The sequence below is a fragment of the Mobula birostris genome, chromosome 12 (assembly GCF_030028105.1).
Source record: "Mobula birostris isolate sMobBir1 chromosome 12, sMobBir1.hap1, whole genome shotgun sequence".
NCBI classification, from domain to species: Eukaryota; Metazoa; Chordata; class Chondrichthyes; order Myliobatiformes; family Myliobatidae; genus Mobula; species Mobula birostris.
This window is the reverse complement of record NC_092381.1, coordinates 98,268,907-98,284,375: the sequence shown is the minus strand read 5'-3', so window position 1 is coordinate 98,284,375 and position 15,469 is coordinate 98,268,907. Positions and strand designations below refer to the sequence as shown.

Genomic DNA, 15,469 nt, shown 5'->3' with positions numbered 1-15,469 from the left:
CAGGGTAGGGAAACAAAGGCAGGTGAAAGAAAGCTAGTTGTTTTCTGCAGGTTCTATTAAACTACAGTAAAGTGCAACAGTCTTAGGCACATATATAGAGCTAGGGTACACATTTTGCACCATACAGTACATTATGTTTTTTAGTTACCAAATAACACTATGCTACTGAGCTAATACAAAGCTAAGTACTCTTATTTCTGTTTCCCAACCATCTTATTATTTTAACTAATCGATAATCAGTACCGTGCAAAAGTCTGAGTCACTCTAACTATATAATATATATACATGAGTGTGTGTGCTGAAGACTTTTGCACAGTACTGTAAGAATATACTGGCATCTACAGGAACATCACAAACCAAATAATCTGCAAACAATCTTCATCTGTGTATAATTAGACTATTGACCCAGTTTTCGGTAACACACTGGTGCCTACACACTAGTGGTGAATCCGTGCTTGCAATCCCACAGTTTAAGCATATAAACCCCAATATGGCATTCCCCTTCTTTCTTCCATTGGCTATGTGCCACTTTAAACTTAATGACAAACGTAGGTCAAATAAGTTGCGTGCAGTTCTGGTTGTCTCATTATAGGAAGGATGTGGAGGCTTTGGAAAGGGTGTAGAAGAGGATTACCAGGACGCTGCCTGGATTATAGGGTATGAGCTATAAGGAGAGGCTGGACAAATTTGGGTTGTTTTCTCTGGAGCTTCAGAGGCTGAGCGGTAACTTGATAGGAGTTTGTAAGATTACGAGAAGCATAGATAGGATGATAGTCAGAATCTTTTACTTAAGGTAGAAATGTCAAGTACTAGAGGACATGCATTCAAGGTGAGAGGGGGAAAGTTTAAAGGAGATGTGTAGGGCATGTTTTTTAGTCAGAGAGTGTCAGATGTCAGGAATGCGCTACGAGGGGTGGTGGTGGATACAGAAACAATAGTGGCATTGAGATAGATACATGAATATGCAAGGATGAGGGATGAAGACATGTACAGTCAGAAGAAATTTAGTAGTTTAATTCAATATAGTGGAAAGGGTTGATTGCCAAGGTGTACTTTTTATGTTCCGTAAATGATGAATGGTCAAACACACACACATAGGATGACCCTCTCTCAGACTCACAGCCTTATTTCTTCCACCGACATGTCACATTTGCAGAAAGGCAAAGTGGAAGGAAAGTCGCAGTTATGTAGCGCCGCTCACAAACTCAGGACATCACGTTGCCATGAAAAGCAATGGACACTACAGCCAAGAAACCTCACCAACACCTCTAGTTCCTCAGGACGCTAAAGAAGTTTGGCAGGTCCTCTTTGACCCTTACCGATTTTAATTGATGCACCAACAGAAAGCATCCTATCCTGATGTATCATGGCTTGGTATGGCAATTGCTCTGCCCATGACTGCAAGAAACTGCATAGAATTGAGGACACAGCTTAACACATCATAGTAACAGCCTCCCCTCCACGGATTTTATCTATTTTTCTTACTGCCTCAATAGTATACTTCATTAGGAGTTTGAGATTTGGTATGTCACCAAAGACTCTAGCAAATTTTTACTGTTGTACCATGGAGAGCATTCTGATTGACTATATCACCATCTGGTATGGAAGCTCCAATGCACAGGATCAGAAAAGGCTGCAAAGGGTTGGAGTCTCAGCCAGCTCCATCATGGGCACTAGGTTTTCCACCATTAGGGACATCTTCAAAAGGCTAGAAATGGTTTGCCTCTTGGAGCACAGGAGGCTGAGGTCTGACCTTACAAAGATGAATAAAATCAGGAGGGGTATAGGTAAGATGAATGGCCACAATCTTGTCCCCAGGGAAAGGGGACACAGGGCACAGGTTTAAGGTAAGAGGGAAAAGATTTAGAAGGGACCTGAGGGACTGATTGTTCACACAAAGAATGATGGGTATATGGAACAAGCTGCCAGAGGAAATGATTGAGGAGACTACAAATACCAACTTTAAAAGGCAGGTTGTTAGGAAAGGTTTAGAGGGATATAGGCCAAATACAAGCAAATAGGATTAAGTCAGTTCAGGAATTTTGTCAGCATGGATGAGTTGGGGCAAGAGGATTGTTTTCTATGCTGTATACCTCTATGACTCACCCAACAAAGTGTCTATGTGACTCCAGACACACCAACAGTCAGCTACTCTGTTCAAGGACAATTAGGGATGGGCGATACATAGTAGCTTTGCCAATGAGATCCACATCATCATGGAGACATGCAGCATGGAAACAGGCACTTTGGCCAACTGAGTCTGTGCCAGCCATCCTTAAACATGAAGAATGATATTGAAGAGTTTGATAAAATTCTGCTCCTGAGCTTCTCTGCAAGTTTCGCTTGGGAGGGGCAGGGGATACAGGGTGCGGAAAACTAGGGCAAAGTGGGTTTAACAGTATCGCAAAGTCGTAGGCACTTTTATCCTGGTAAAAGGTTATCAGCAAGTTTATCCCTTCTCTCTGTCCTGTGGTACAGGGCCAACTTCCCCACAGAGGTACAGACATGATTACCCGTGGACAGACACAAATTCCCTCTCCTAGCAAGCACACCTTCAATGGAGAACTAATCTTACCATAAAAGGGCCGAAGGGTCCAGAAGTCCTCCATTGGTTCTGATGACTGGTGCAAATGGGAGCCAGGTGCTGACACTGAGAACTGTCCAGGAGCCACGGAGGAACCAGCTGACAGCTCTGCTGGTGAGATTTGGCCACTTCACCAGGAAGGAAGGGGTAACAGGAGGAATGGGCAGCACTGGCCGGGTAAACTCGTGTCACTTATGTCGCCTGCGCACAAAAAAATCCTAACTGCTCTGCACAGGCAGAAGAGACTAGACCAAAGGTCAGGGGCGTGTAAGGAAAATTTAAATCAAATCGCTTCTCCTCTACCTCCTCTGCCGTTCCTCAGGAAAACCAGATGATGCTCGGGGTAAAAAAAGCTGTTGACTGACAGTGTCCCTAAATCCAGGCTGTCAGTGCTGTTCATAAATCCATTAATTATCTTCACAGCCGCAAATCAAATCCCATACCTAGGACATTAAACTCCCTATCTCTGCCCTGGTCAATTATTAAACTGTACACATGTGCTGAGTACATAAATAGCCTTGGATTTTAACTTCTCCCCACAACATTCACATTCCAAACTCCATAATCTCCCACACCCACTACCTCCCACCCCACTTCCTTCTCTTCTTCCCCTCCCCAAACCCCCTTCTCCACAAGGCAACACATGCTAAAGTAGCTTAAACTATAAAAAGATTTGTGAGATCTTATTACATTAAGCATAATATAAATGCTCGGATCACAGGTCCCAGGGAGCTCTCAAAATGAGATTTGAGCTGGCTGAATGGCTTCAAGAGGGGGCGGGTAGGAAATGCTGCCATTATTTTTGCCCCTTACAAGGAGGTGTTTGTGTGTCTACAACCTGTTAATAGAATAGAGAAGCCGATTGCATATTTCAGCCTATCCAGCTTCCGCCAGTAGACTGCAAAAGCTATGTGATCTGCTGAAGGGTCTCAGCCTGAAATGTCGACTTTACTCTTTTCCATAGATGCTGCCTGGCCTGCTGAGCTCCTCCAGCAGTGTGCGTTATGTGATTTGTCTTTCTTTCAGCAGAGCCCCCACTATTTCACCACTCCAACAACTAATTGTACTCCCCTTTGAAAGTTGCTGTTGAATCTGCCTTTTGGCCTTTTAGGCAGCCCGTTCCACATCTCGCTGTGTCAGAACGCTATCCTCACTTTCTCCTCGTCTCTTGACAATCACGCTGCTGGTAGAACTGCTGCCTTACCTTGGATTCTGACCTGTGTGGAGTTTGCACATTCTCCCTGCGACCATGTGGGGTTCCTCTGGGGTGCTTCGGTTTCCTCCCACATCCCAAAATCATCTGGGTTAGTGGGTTAAGTAGCCTCTGTGAGTTGCCTTAATGTGTGGAAGAATTGTAGAAACTGGGAGTTATTGAGGTGAAGGTGGGAGGAATTAAAAATTTTATGAATGTAGGATTTGTGTAAAATGCTGTTGATGATCACGAAATCCAAGCAACACACACAAGATGCTGGAGGAACTCAGCAGGCCAGGCAGCATCTATGGAAAAAAAGTTAGTCGATGTTTCGGGCTGAAACCCTAGCTGTACACGAGACCATTTTGTGATCAGTGTGCCGAACAGCCTGTTTCCATGCCATATCTCTCTGACTTCAGTCCTCTAGTTACATACCTTCATGTCAGTTTTTCCCTGTTCAACCTAAAAAGCCTGCACACTATCTCACACAATATGTAATTTCCTCTCTCTCCTCTTACACTGGTATCATTATCCTGATGAAGAGTCTTGGCCCAATACGTCGACTGTTTATTCATTTCCGTAGATTCCCCCTGAGCTGCTGAGTTCCTCCAGCATTTTGTGTGTGTTGCTTATGTTTATTTTGTTGTGCAAATTGGGTAAAATTTTGTTGTTAATTTAAGTTTATGTTAACCTAAGCTTGTCATGGTTGCAATGTACTGTGCTGCTGATAAAAGCTCATTTGGCATTGATATCATATATTTGTGTACATATGATAATAAATAAATTTATAAAATTACAACACAGCCTAGGCAGGGCCTTTTCTAAAATAATAGCAGTGGCAGAAGAATTGTTTACTGAGAACCAGTCCTACAATGTAGAGCCAATGTAAGAGTAGAGAGAGACAGAGTAGGAGGGCTTTGGTTCAACAGAGCTTTGGCGATAACAGGTTGAGGCGAGCTGAGTTACTTGTGAAGAATAGGAATAGGAAGTATGTCTGTGAGGCCGGTGTTCTGTACTGGGTGTCAGATGTGGTATGTTCGGGAGACTCCCAGCCTCCTGGAAGGCTACATCTGCGCCAGGTGCATCAAGCTGCAGCTCCTTAGGGACTGGGAGTAAGGAAATGGAGATGCAACTCAATGACCTTCGTCTGGTCAGGGAAAGTGAGGAGGTGAAAGAGAGGAGCAAGTAGTCACACTGGGGCCTCGAGAGACAGATAAGTGGGTAACAGTCAGGAGAGGGAAGGGCAAGGGTCAGATACTGGAGAGTACACCTTGGCTGTCACCCTTGACAATAAGTACTCCTGTTTGAGTACTGTTGGGGGAGGGGGGAAACCTACATGGGGAAAGCAACAGCGTCTGAAAAGTGTCTACATGGGAAAGAGTCTGGCCCTGTGGGTCAGATGGGTAGGGAACGGAAGAGGATGGCAGCAGTGATAGGGGACTCTATAGTTAAGGGGTCAGATAGGCGATTCTGTGGATGCAGGAAAGAAACTCGGATGGTAGTTTGCCTCCCAGGTGTCAGGGTCTGGGATGTTTCTGATCGTGTCCACAACATCCTGAAGTGGGAAGGTGGAGATCGTGGTACATATTGCCCAGTTTGAGCTTTGACTGCCATGGCCCACACGCTCCTGTTTCGGGTCAAGTGGATCAATTCATTGGTATTCATTTCCAGTTTTCTGGCTGCTGTCTCCATCATCATTTGTCTTTGCCTTCCTCTTGCTTTCTTCCCTTCAATCTTTCCCATAATTATCGTGCATTCTAACTCCTCTTTCCTAATCACATGTCCAATGAAGTCATGTTGCCTTTTCATGATCTCATACATTATTTCTCTTTTTGCGTTTGCTCTGTTCATGACATCGTCATTAGATATTCGTTTCATCCATGATATTCTTTGCATCCTCTTCAAAAACCACATCCCTACTGCTTCAATTCGTTTCCTCATGTTACTAGACATTGTCCAACATTCTGATCCACATAATATAAATGGATAAACGTAACATTTCAGTACTCTGAGGCGGGTTGTCATGCCTAGTTTAGTATTGGTCAGTATACTCTTCATTCTAGTAAAGGTGTCTTTTGCCATTCCTATTCTTCTTTTGATGTACATGTCGCACCTGCCATCTGATGTCACCCAGCTTCCAAAGTAGCAAAAGTTCTGTACTTGCGTTATGTCTTCCCTGTTTATTCTCAGCCTGCCGACAGGATTTTCCTTCTTTTTGGATATCACCATACATTCTGTCTTTTTGCAACAACATAGGTAGGAAAAGGGAGGAGGTATTGAAAAAAGGCTACAGGGAGTTAGGAAGGATGTTGAGAAGCAGGACCTCTAAGATAGAAATCTTGGGATTATTGCCTGTACCACACGACAGTGAGTATAGGAATAGAGTGAGGTAGAGGATAAATGCATGGCTGAGGGATTCAGATTTCTGGATTATTGGGAACTCTTCTGGGGCAGGAGTGACATGTACAAAAAGGACGGGTTGCACTTGAATCTGAGGGGGGCCAATATCCTGGCAGGGAGGTTTGCTAAGGCTATTGGGGAGAGTTTAAACAAGAATCGCTGGGGCTGGGAACTGAACTGAAGAGACGGAGGTAGGGGTGGTTGGCTCACAAATCGAGAAAGCTTTTAGACAGTGTGAGAAGGAGGATAAACAGGTGATAGAGAAGGAATATGCTCAGACTGCTGGTTTGAGATGCGTCTGTCTTAATGCAAGGAGTATCATAAACAAAGCAGATGAACTTAGAGCATGGACCAGTACTGATCAGCTATGATGTTGTGGCCATTACAGAGACTTGGATGGCTTGGGGACAGGAATGGCTACTGAGAGTGCCAGGCTTTAAATGTTTCAGAAAGGACAAGAAGGGAGGCAAAAGAGGTGGGGGCACGGCACTGCTGATCAGAGATAGTGTCCCGGCTGCGGAAAAGGAGGAAGTCATGGAGGGATTGTCTACTGAGTCTCTGTGGGTGGAAGTTAGGAATGGCAAGGGGTCAATAACTCTACTGGATGTTTTTCAAAGACCACCTTGTACATCGAGGAGCAGGTAGGGAGACAGATTCTGGAAAGATGCAATGATAGATGTGTATAAGATGATGAGGGGCATTGATCGTGTGGATAGTCAGAGGCTGTTTCCCAGGGCTGAAATGGCTAACACGAGAGGGCACAGTTTTAAGGTGCTTGGAAGTAGGTACAGAGGGGATGTCAGGGGTAAGTTTTTTTACGTAGAGAGTGGTGAGTGCGTGGAATTGGCTGCTGGCAATGTTGGTGGAGGTGGATATGATAGGGTCTTTTAAGAAACTCCTGGATAGGTGCATGGAGCTTAGAAAAATGGGGGGCTACGGGTAACCCTAAGTAATTTCTAAAGTAAGTACATGTTTGGCACATCATTATGGGCTTAAGCGCCTGTATTGTGCTGTAGGTTTTCTATGTTTCTATAACAGGGTTGTCGTGGTGGGAGATTTTAATTTCCCAAATATTGATTGGCATCTCCCCAGAGCAAGGGGTTTAGGTGGGTTGGAGTTTGTTAGGTGTGCTCAGGAAGGTTTCCTGACATAATATATAGATAAGCCTACAAGAGGAGAGGCTGTACTTGGGAAATGAATCTGGTCAGGTGTCATGTCTCTCAATGGGAGAGCATTTTTGACATAATGATCACAATTCTATCTCCTTTACCATAGCATTGGAGAGGGATAGGTACAGACAAGTTAGGAAGGCATTTAATTGGAGTAAGGGGAAATATGAAGCTATCAGGCAGGAACCTGGAAGCATAAATTGGGAACCGATGTTCTCAGGGAAATATACGGCAGAAATATAGCAAATATTCAGGGGATATTTGCGTGGTGTTCTGCATAGGTAAATTCCAATGAGACAGGGAAAGGATGGTAGGGTACAGGAACCATGTTGTACAATGGCTATTGCAAATCTAGTCGAGAAGAAAAGAAAAGCTTAGGAAAGGTTCAAAAAACTAAGTAATGGTAGAGATCTAGAAGATTATAAGGCTAGCAGGAAGGAGCTTAAGAATGAAATTAGGAGACCAGAAGAGGCCATGAGAAGGCCTTGGTGAGCAGGATAAACGCCAAGGCATTCCACAGTATGTGAAGAGCAAGAGGATAAGATGTGAGAGATAGGACCAATCAAGTGTGACAGTGGAAAAGTGTGTATGGAACCAGAGGAGATAGCGGAGGTACTTAATGAATACTTCACCACAGTATTCACTACAGAAAAGGACCTTGGCAATTGTAGGGATGACTTACAGCAGACTGAAAAGTTTCAGCATATAGACATTAAGAAAGAGGATGTGCTGGAACTTCTGGAAAGCATCAATTTGGATAAGTCATTGGTACTGGACGAGATATACCCTAGGCTACACTGGGAGGTGAGGGAGGAGATTGCTGAGCCTTTGGCAATGATCTTTGCATCACCAATGGGGACAGGAGAGGTTCCGGAGGATTGGAGGGTTGCAGATATTAACGACCAGATTAACGACCTGGATGTGGGGGTAGAAGGGTGGGTTGACAAGTTTGCAGATGACACAAAGGTTGGTGGTGTTGTAGCTAGTGTAGAGGATTGTCAAAGATTGCAGAGAGACATTGATAGGATGCAGAAGTGGGCTGAGAAGTGGCAGATGGAGTTCAACCTGGAGAAGTGTGAGGTGGTACACTTTGGAAGGACAAACTCCAAGGCAGAGTACAAAATAAATGACAGAATACTTGGTAGTGTGGAGGAGCAGAGGGATCTCGGGGTACATGTCCACAGTTCCCTGAAAGTTGCCTCACAGGTGGATAGGGTAGTTAAGAAAGCTTATGGGGTGTTAGCTTTCATAGGTCGAGGGATAGAGTTTAAGAGTCGCGAGGTAATGGTGCAGCTCTATAAAACTCTGGTTAGGCCACACTTGGAGTACTGTGTCCAGTTCTGGTCGCCTCACTATAGGAAGGATGTGGAAGCATTGGAAAGGGTACAGAGGAGATTTACCAGGATGCTGCCTGGTTTAGAGAGTATGGATTATGATCAGAAGTTAAGGGAGCTAGGGATTTACTCTTTGGAGAGAAGGAGGATGAAAGGAGACATGATAGAGGTGTACAAGATAATAAGAGGAACAGATAGAGTGGATAGCCAGTGCCTCTTCCCCAGGGCACCACTGCTCAATACAAGAGGACATGGCTTTAAGGTAAGGGGTGGGAAGTTCAAGGGGGATACTAGAGGAAGGTTTTTTACTCAGAGAGTGGTTGGTGCGTGGAATGCACTGCCTGAGTCAGTGATAGAGGCAGATACACTAGTGAAGTTTAAGAGATTACTAAACAGGTATACAGAGGAATTTAAGGTGGGGGGGGTATATGGGAGGCAGGGTTTGAGGGTCGGCACAACATTGTGGGCCAAAGGGCCTGTACTATTCGATGTTCTATGTTCTATGTTCAGATATTGTTCCCTTATTCAAGAAAGGGAGTAGGGATAGCCCAGGAAATTATAGACCAGTGAGTCTTACCTCAGTGGTTGGCAAGTTGATAGTGAAGATCCTGAAAGGCAGGATTTATGATCATTTGGAGAGACATAATATGATTAGGAATAGTCAGCATAGCTTTGTCAAAGGCAGGTCATGCCTTACGAGCCTGATTGAAATTTTTGAGGATGTGACTAAACACATTGATGAAGGTACAGCAGTAGATGTAGTGTATATGGATTTCAGCAAGGCATTTGATAAGGTACCCCATGCAAGGCTTATTGAGAAAGTAAGGGGGCATGGGATCCAAGGGGCCATTTCTTTGTGGATCCAGAATTGGCTTGCCCATAGAAGGCATAGAGTGATTGCAGACAGGTCATATTCTGCATGGAGGTTGGTGACCAGTGGTGTGCCTCAGGGATCTGTTCTGGGACCTCTTCTTTTTGTGATTTTTATAAATGACCTGGATGAGGTAGTGGAGAGATGGGTTAGTAAATTTGCTGATGACTCAAAGGTTGGGGGTGTTGTGGATAGTGTGGAGGGCTGTCAGAGGTTACAGTGGGACATCGATAGGATGCAAATCTGGCCTGAGAAGTGGCAGATGGAGTTCAACCCAGATAAGTGTGAGGTGGTTCATTTTGGAATGTCAAATATGATGGCAGAATATAGTATTGATGGTAAGACTCTTGGCAATGTGGAGGATCAGAGGGATCTCGGAGTCCGTGTCCATAGGACACTCAAAGCTGCTGCATAGGTTGACTATGTGGTTAAGAAGGCATACGGTGCAGTTTTCTTCATCAACCGTGGGATTGAGTTCAAGAGCCGAGAGGTGATGTTACAGCTGTATAGAACCCTGGTCAGGCCCCACTCGGAGTACTGTGCTCAGTTCTCATCACCTCCCTACAGGAAGGACGCACACACTCAGTGATTCAGGAACAGCTTCTTCCCCTCTGCCATCCGATTCCTAAATGGACACTACCTCATTTTTTAAAAATATACAGTATTTCTGTTTTTGCATGTTTTTTTAATCTATTCAATATATGTAATTAATTCACTTGTTTATTTATTATTATTATTATTTTATTTTTTTTCTCTGCTAGATTATGTATTGCATTGAACTGCCGATGCTAGGTTAACAAATTTCACGTCACATGCCATTGATAATAAATTCTGATTCTGATTCTGAAAATATAGAAAAGCAGAGGAGATTTACAAGGATATTACCTGGATTGGGGAGCATGCCCTATGAAAATAGGCTGAGTGAACTTGGCTTTTTCTCCTTGGAGCGATGGAGGATGAGAGCTGACCTGATAGAGGTGTATAAGACGATGAGAGACTATCGTGTGGATAGTCAGAGGCTTTTTCCCAGGGCTGAAATGGGTAACAAGAGAGGGCACAGATTTAAGGTGCTTGGAAGTAGGTACAGAGGGGATGTCAGGGGTAAGTTTTTTATGTAGAGGGTGGTGAGTGCGTGAAATGGGCTGCCGGCAACTGTGGTGGAGGTGAATACAAAAGGGTCTTTTAAGAGGCTCCTGGACAGGTACATGGAGCTTAGAAAAATAGAGGACTGTAGATAACTCTAGGTAATTTCTTATGTAAGGACATGTTTGGCACAGCATTGTGGGCTGAAGGGCTTCTTTTGTACTGTAGGTTTTCTATGTTTCTGTGTCTATGTCTGTAGCCCGCTTTATTGCAGGAAGAACTGAGAGAGAAAGCAGGAAAGAAGAGTAATACAGGGCAGCAATTTGAAAGAACTCTCAAGCATGGTAAAACCCAGAGAATTTAGAGGAACTTGTCAGTGAAGAAGTTGCTGTAGTGCATGGTGTTGCTGCATGCACACTCAGGTACAGTTCACCAGCAGTGGAGGGATTAAACAGCTAAGTTGTGAATGAGGTGCCAGTCAAGAGGGTTTCTTAGGGGTGGATGGGCTCAAGTGGTGTCATTGTAACTAGTCAGTCCAGTAGAGAGCACCCTTTCACATTCCTCAAGAAAAGTGTGGTTTCAGTTTAACATTCCATCCATGAGGCAGCGCCACATGTTTTAAGTCCTTGCAATAAAACATCATCCCCGTCACTTTACACTCCCCTAGCACAGGACTGAGTCCTTGCTCTGGTCCACGTGGTAGCTGGTGTATAATGGCTGCCTTGTATCAGGATGCACACACAACCAGCATTCACTCCTTGATTTAGTCAACCTTGTTGCCCCTGAGCCACTGTCTCAGGTGTAAACTCCCACAGCTTCAATGAACACAGGCATTGTCCATCCTGCATTACAAGGTTAATGTTCTGGGGTGGGGGAGGGTCAGCCTCTCAAAGTTTCTGCCTTAGGTAACAATGCAATCTAATTAGTCACAGCACACAATTTATCCCATGCTGGACCATTCTCCACAACATCCTCAAAGATAACTTTACTGCTCTCAGTTGTAAACGTTTTCACATTAGTTTACCACTGGAGTTTATCATACTCCTAGGGGTCTTATCACATGATTCCCCCCCCCCCACCCTACAGTTTCCTGCCCTTGGTCAATCAACAAATCAACCTTCCCAGGTCTCTGAATTCCTGGGGCCAATAAGAGAGTGAGCTGGAACCGAAAGTTACAAACATTATATATGTTGGAAATAAAAATGCTGGATCCACGCAGCAGATCAAGCAGCATCTGTGGAATGGGAAACTAGAGTTAATTCTTCAGGCTGAATTCTTTCCCATTCTGACAAAAGGTCTTTGACATGAATCAGTCATTCTGTTTCTCTTTCCACAGATGCTCCCTGACTTGCTGTGTTTTCAACTTTTTTTATTTCAATAAAGCAAGCATTCTTCATTGCAGAATTGAATAATTATCTCATAACTACAGCTATGAGTGCAATATTTCTATAATTAATAACATAGCTGACTTGAAAAGTAAGAGAGAACACTTATTTAAAATGCATTTTTGGTTATGCATGAGCTGTGGTGTTCGGGGTTAATCTTGAAATGCTGTAAGTTTCAGTGCAATCCTGGTGGCCATAGAATATAGAGATGTACAAGACAGGAACATACTGTTCAACCCACTATGTCTGTACCAAGTAACAATGCTAATAACTAATCCAATTTACCTATCCCTCCATTCAGTGCCTCTTAATTGCTGCTGTTGTATCTGCTACCACCACTTTCCCTGGCAGCATATCCCAGCCTCCCACAACCCTGCATAAAAAACTAGCAAGACAAGTCTCCATTAAACTTTCCTTCTCCCACCTTAGCCCTATTCCCTCTAGAACAGGCCCTTCATTTCATGATGTCGAATTAAATAAATTCCACCGAACTAGAAAGAATGCAGAAAGGAATTACGAGGATGTTGCAAAGACTCAAGTTACTGAATTATAGAGAGAACTGGAACTGGCCAGGTCTTTATTCTTGGAGATCGTGGGGTGGTCTTATAGAGGTGCAGAAAATCACGAGGCACATAGAAAGGGTGAATGCAGTCTTTTTCCCAGTGTTGGGGAATCAAGAACTAGAGTGCATAGTATTAAAGTGAGAGGGATTCCACTACCCAGGTCATGCTCTTTTCTCACTGCTACTGTCAGGAAGAAGGTACAGAAACGTCAGGACTTAGATTATGAGGACATGCAGTCCTCTTTTATTGTCACTTAACAATGCATGCATTAAGAAATGATACAATATTTCCTCCGGTGTGATATCACAAAACACAACCAGGACTGAAAAAACTAACAAAACCACATAATTATAACATATAGTTACAACAGTGCAACAATACCATAACTTGATGAGAACAGTCCATGGCACAGTAAAAAGTTCAAAGTCTCTCAAATGTCCCACATCTCACGCAGACGGGAGAAGGAAGAAAACTCTCCCTGCCATGCCCGACCACAGTCCAACTCTGAGTCATCCGAAAACTTTGAGCCTCTGATCAGCCCTCTGACACCGAGTACTGAGCACCATCTCTGCCCGAGCAATTCGACCTCAGTCTTGGTCACCAACAGCAGGCAAAGCCGGGGATTTTGAGGCCTTCCCTCTGGAAGATTTCTCGATCGCGCAGTAACAACGGCAGCGAACTGACATTTCAGAAATTTCTCCAGATGTTCCTCTGTGCTTTCACATCTGTCTCCATCAAATCAGAATTGTTCACGACCCCTATTTACATCTCCAGGTCCAGGAACACCTCAACCATCAGGTTCTTGAACCAAAGGGGATAACTTCACTCAATTTCTCTTGTCCCATCATTGAAATGTTCCCACAAGGTCTTGGAGCTTATTAAGAGGAACCTGATGGGAAAGTTTTTCTATACAGAGCGTGATACCTATAGAACATAGCACAGCACACGCCTTCAGCCCATGATACTGTGCTGCCCAATATACACATACTCCATGATCAATCTAACCCCTCCCTCCTATACAGCTCATCACCATCTACTTTTCTTACATCCATGTGCCCATAGAAGAGTCTTTTAAATGCCATTGCTGTATCAGCCTTTACCACAATCTCTGGCAATGTGTTCCAAGCACTCGTGACTCTCTGTGTAAAAAACTCTGATATCTGCCCTGAACTTTTCTCCACTCACCTCAATGGATGTTCTCTGGAATTGGCTATATCACCCTGGGAATAAAAAAGTACTGGCTGTCCACTATCTATGCTTCTCATATTCTTATACACCTCTAGCAAGTCACCTGTCATCCTCTGTTGCTCTAAACAGAATAGCCCTAGCTTATTCAAAGGTTTGCTCATAAGACATGTTTCCTAATGCAGGCAGCATTTTGGTAAGCCTCCTCTGCACTCTTTCCAAAGTTTCCACATCCTCCCTATAATGAGGTGACCGGAATTGAGTGGAATACTCCAAGTGTGGTCTAACCAGAATTTTATACAGGTGCAACATTGCCTTGTGGCTCTTGAACTCAATCTCCAGGGATCTATAGACTTGGTCCCAGAAATAGATAGATAGATAGATAGATAGATAGATAGATAGATAGATAGATACTAAATTGATCCCAAAGGAAATTACAGTGTCACAGTGGAATTACAAGTTCACAGATATACAAATCTTAGAAGACCTCTCTGCTCTGCCACACAGCTAAGATTCCTGTTATTAACCTTGTACTCATTCTTCAAGTTTGATAAAGTCATAGAGAAGTATAGGACAAAAGCAGGCCCTTCGACCCATCTAGTCTATGCCAAACCATTTAAACTGCCTACTCCCAACGTCCTGCACTCAGATCATAGCCCTCCATACCGCTGCCATCCAAGTACATATCCAAACAAACTTTGAAATTGAGCTTGCATGCACCATTTACACTGGCAGCTCGTTTCACACTCTTATGACCCCCGGTGTGAAGAAGTTTCCCCTCATGTTCCCCATAAATTTTTAGCTTTCACCTTAACCCATGACCTTAGTTGTAGTTCCACCCAACTTCAATGAAAAAAGCCTTCTTGCATTTACTCTATCTATACCTCTCATAATTTTGTATACCTCTATCAAATCCCCCCTCAATTTTCTATGTTCCAAGGAATAAAGTTCTAACTTATTCAATCTTTCCTAATAACTCTGGTCCTGCAGTACCAGCAACATCCTTGTAAATTTCCTCTGTATCCTTTCAACCTCATTTACAACTTTCCTGTAGGAATGTGACCAAAACTGCACACAGTATTCCAAATTAGGCTTCGCCAACATCTTATCCAACTTCAACACAATATCCCATCTCCTGTGCTCGATACTTGGATTTATGGAGGCCCATGTGCCAAAAACTTTCTTTATGACCCTATCTACCAGTATCACCACTTTCAATGAATTATAGATTTGTATTCCCAGATGGCTTTGTTCTACTGTATTCCTCAGTGCCATACTGTGCACTGTGTAAGACCTACCTTGGATGGCCCTACTGAAGTACAACACCTCATATTTGACTGCATTAAATTCTATCTGTCATTTTTCTAGCTGGTCCAGATCCCACTGCAAGCTCTGAAAGTCTTCATTGTTGTCCCTTACACCCCCAATTTTGGTGTCATCTGCAAATTTGCTGATTCGGCTAACCACATTATTATCCAAATCATTGATATAGATGACAAACAACAACAGAACCAGCACTGATCCCTGTGGCTCAGCACTAGTCAAAGGTCTCCAGTCAGAGAGGCAACCATCTACTACCACTCTCTGGCTTGTCCCACAAAGTCAATGTCTAATTTAATTTACTACCTCATTTTGAATGCCAAGTGACTGAACCTTCTTGACCAACCTCCCATGTGGGACCTTCTCAAATGCCTTACTAAAGT

The 15,469-nt window shown here is 43.7% G+C and overlaps 1 protein-coding gene across 2 annotated transcripts in view; it reads right to left on the bottom strand.

Annotated features, from left to right (window-relative positions):
- LOC140206136 (retinoic acid receptor RXR-gamma-A-like) overlaps nt 1-15,469 on the bottom strand; it is a 279,149-nt gene that overhangs the window by 177,792 nt on the left and 85,888 nt on the right. Inside the window, exon 1 of one of the 2 annotated variants that reach the window (XM_072274348.1) lies at nt 2,576-2,667. The exons of the other annotated variant lie outside the window; for it this stretch is intronic. Coding sequence (XP_072130449.1) covers nt 2,576-2,609 — 34 coding nt within the window. The 5' untranslated portion in view covers nt 2,610-2,667. Of the gene's footprint in view, nt 1-2,575; nt 2,668-15,469 lie in introns of those variants that run through there. 2 annotated transcript variants of the gene reach the window in all.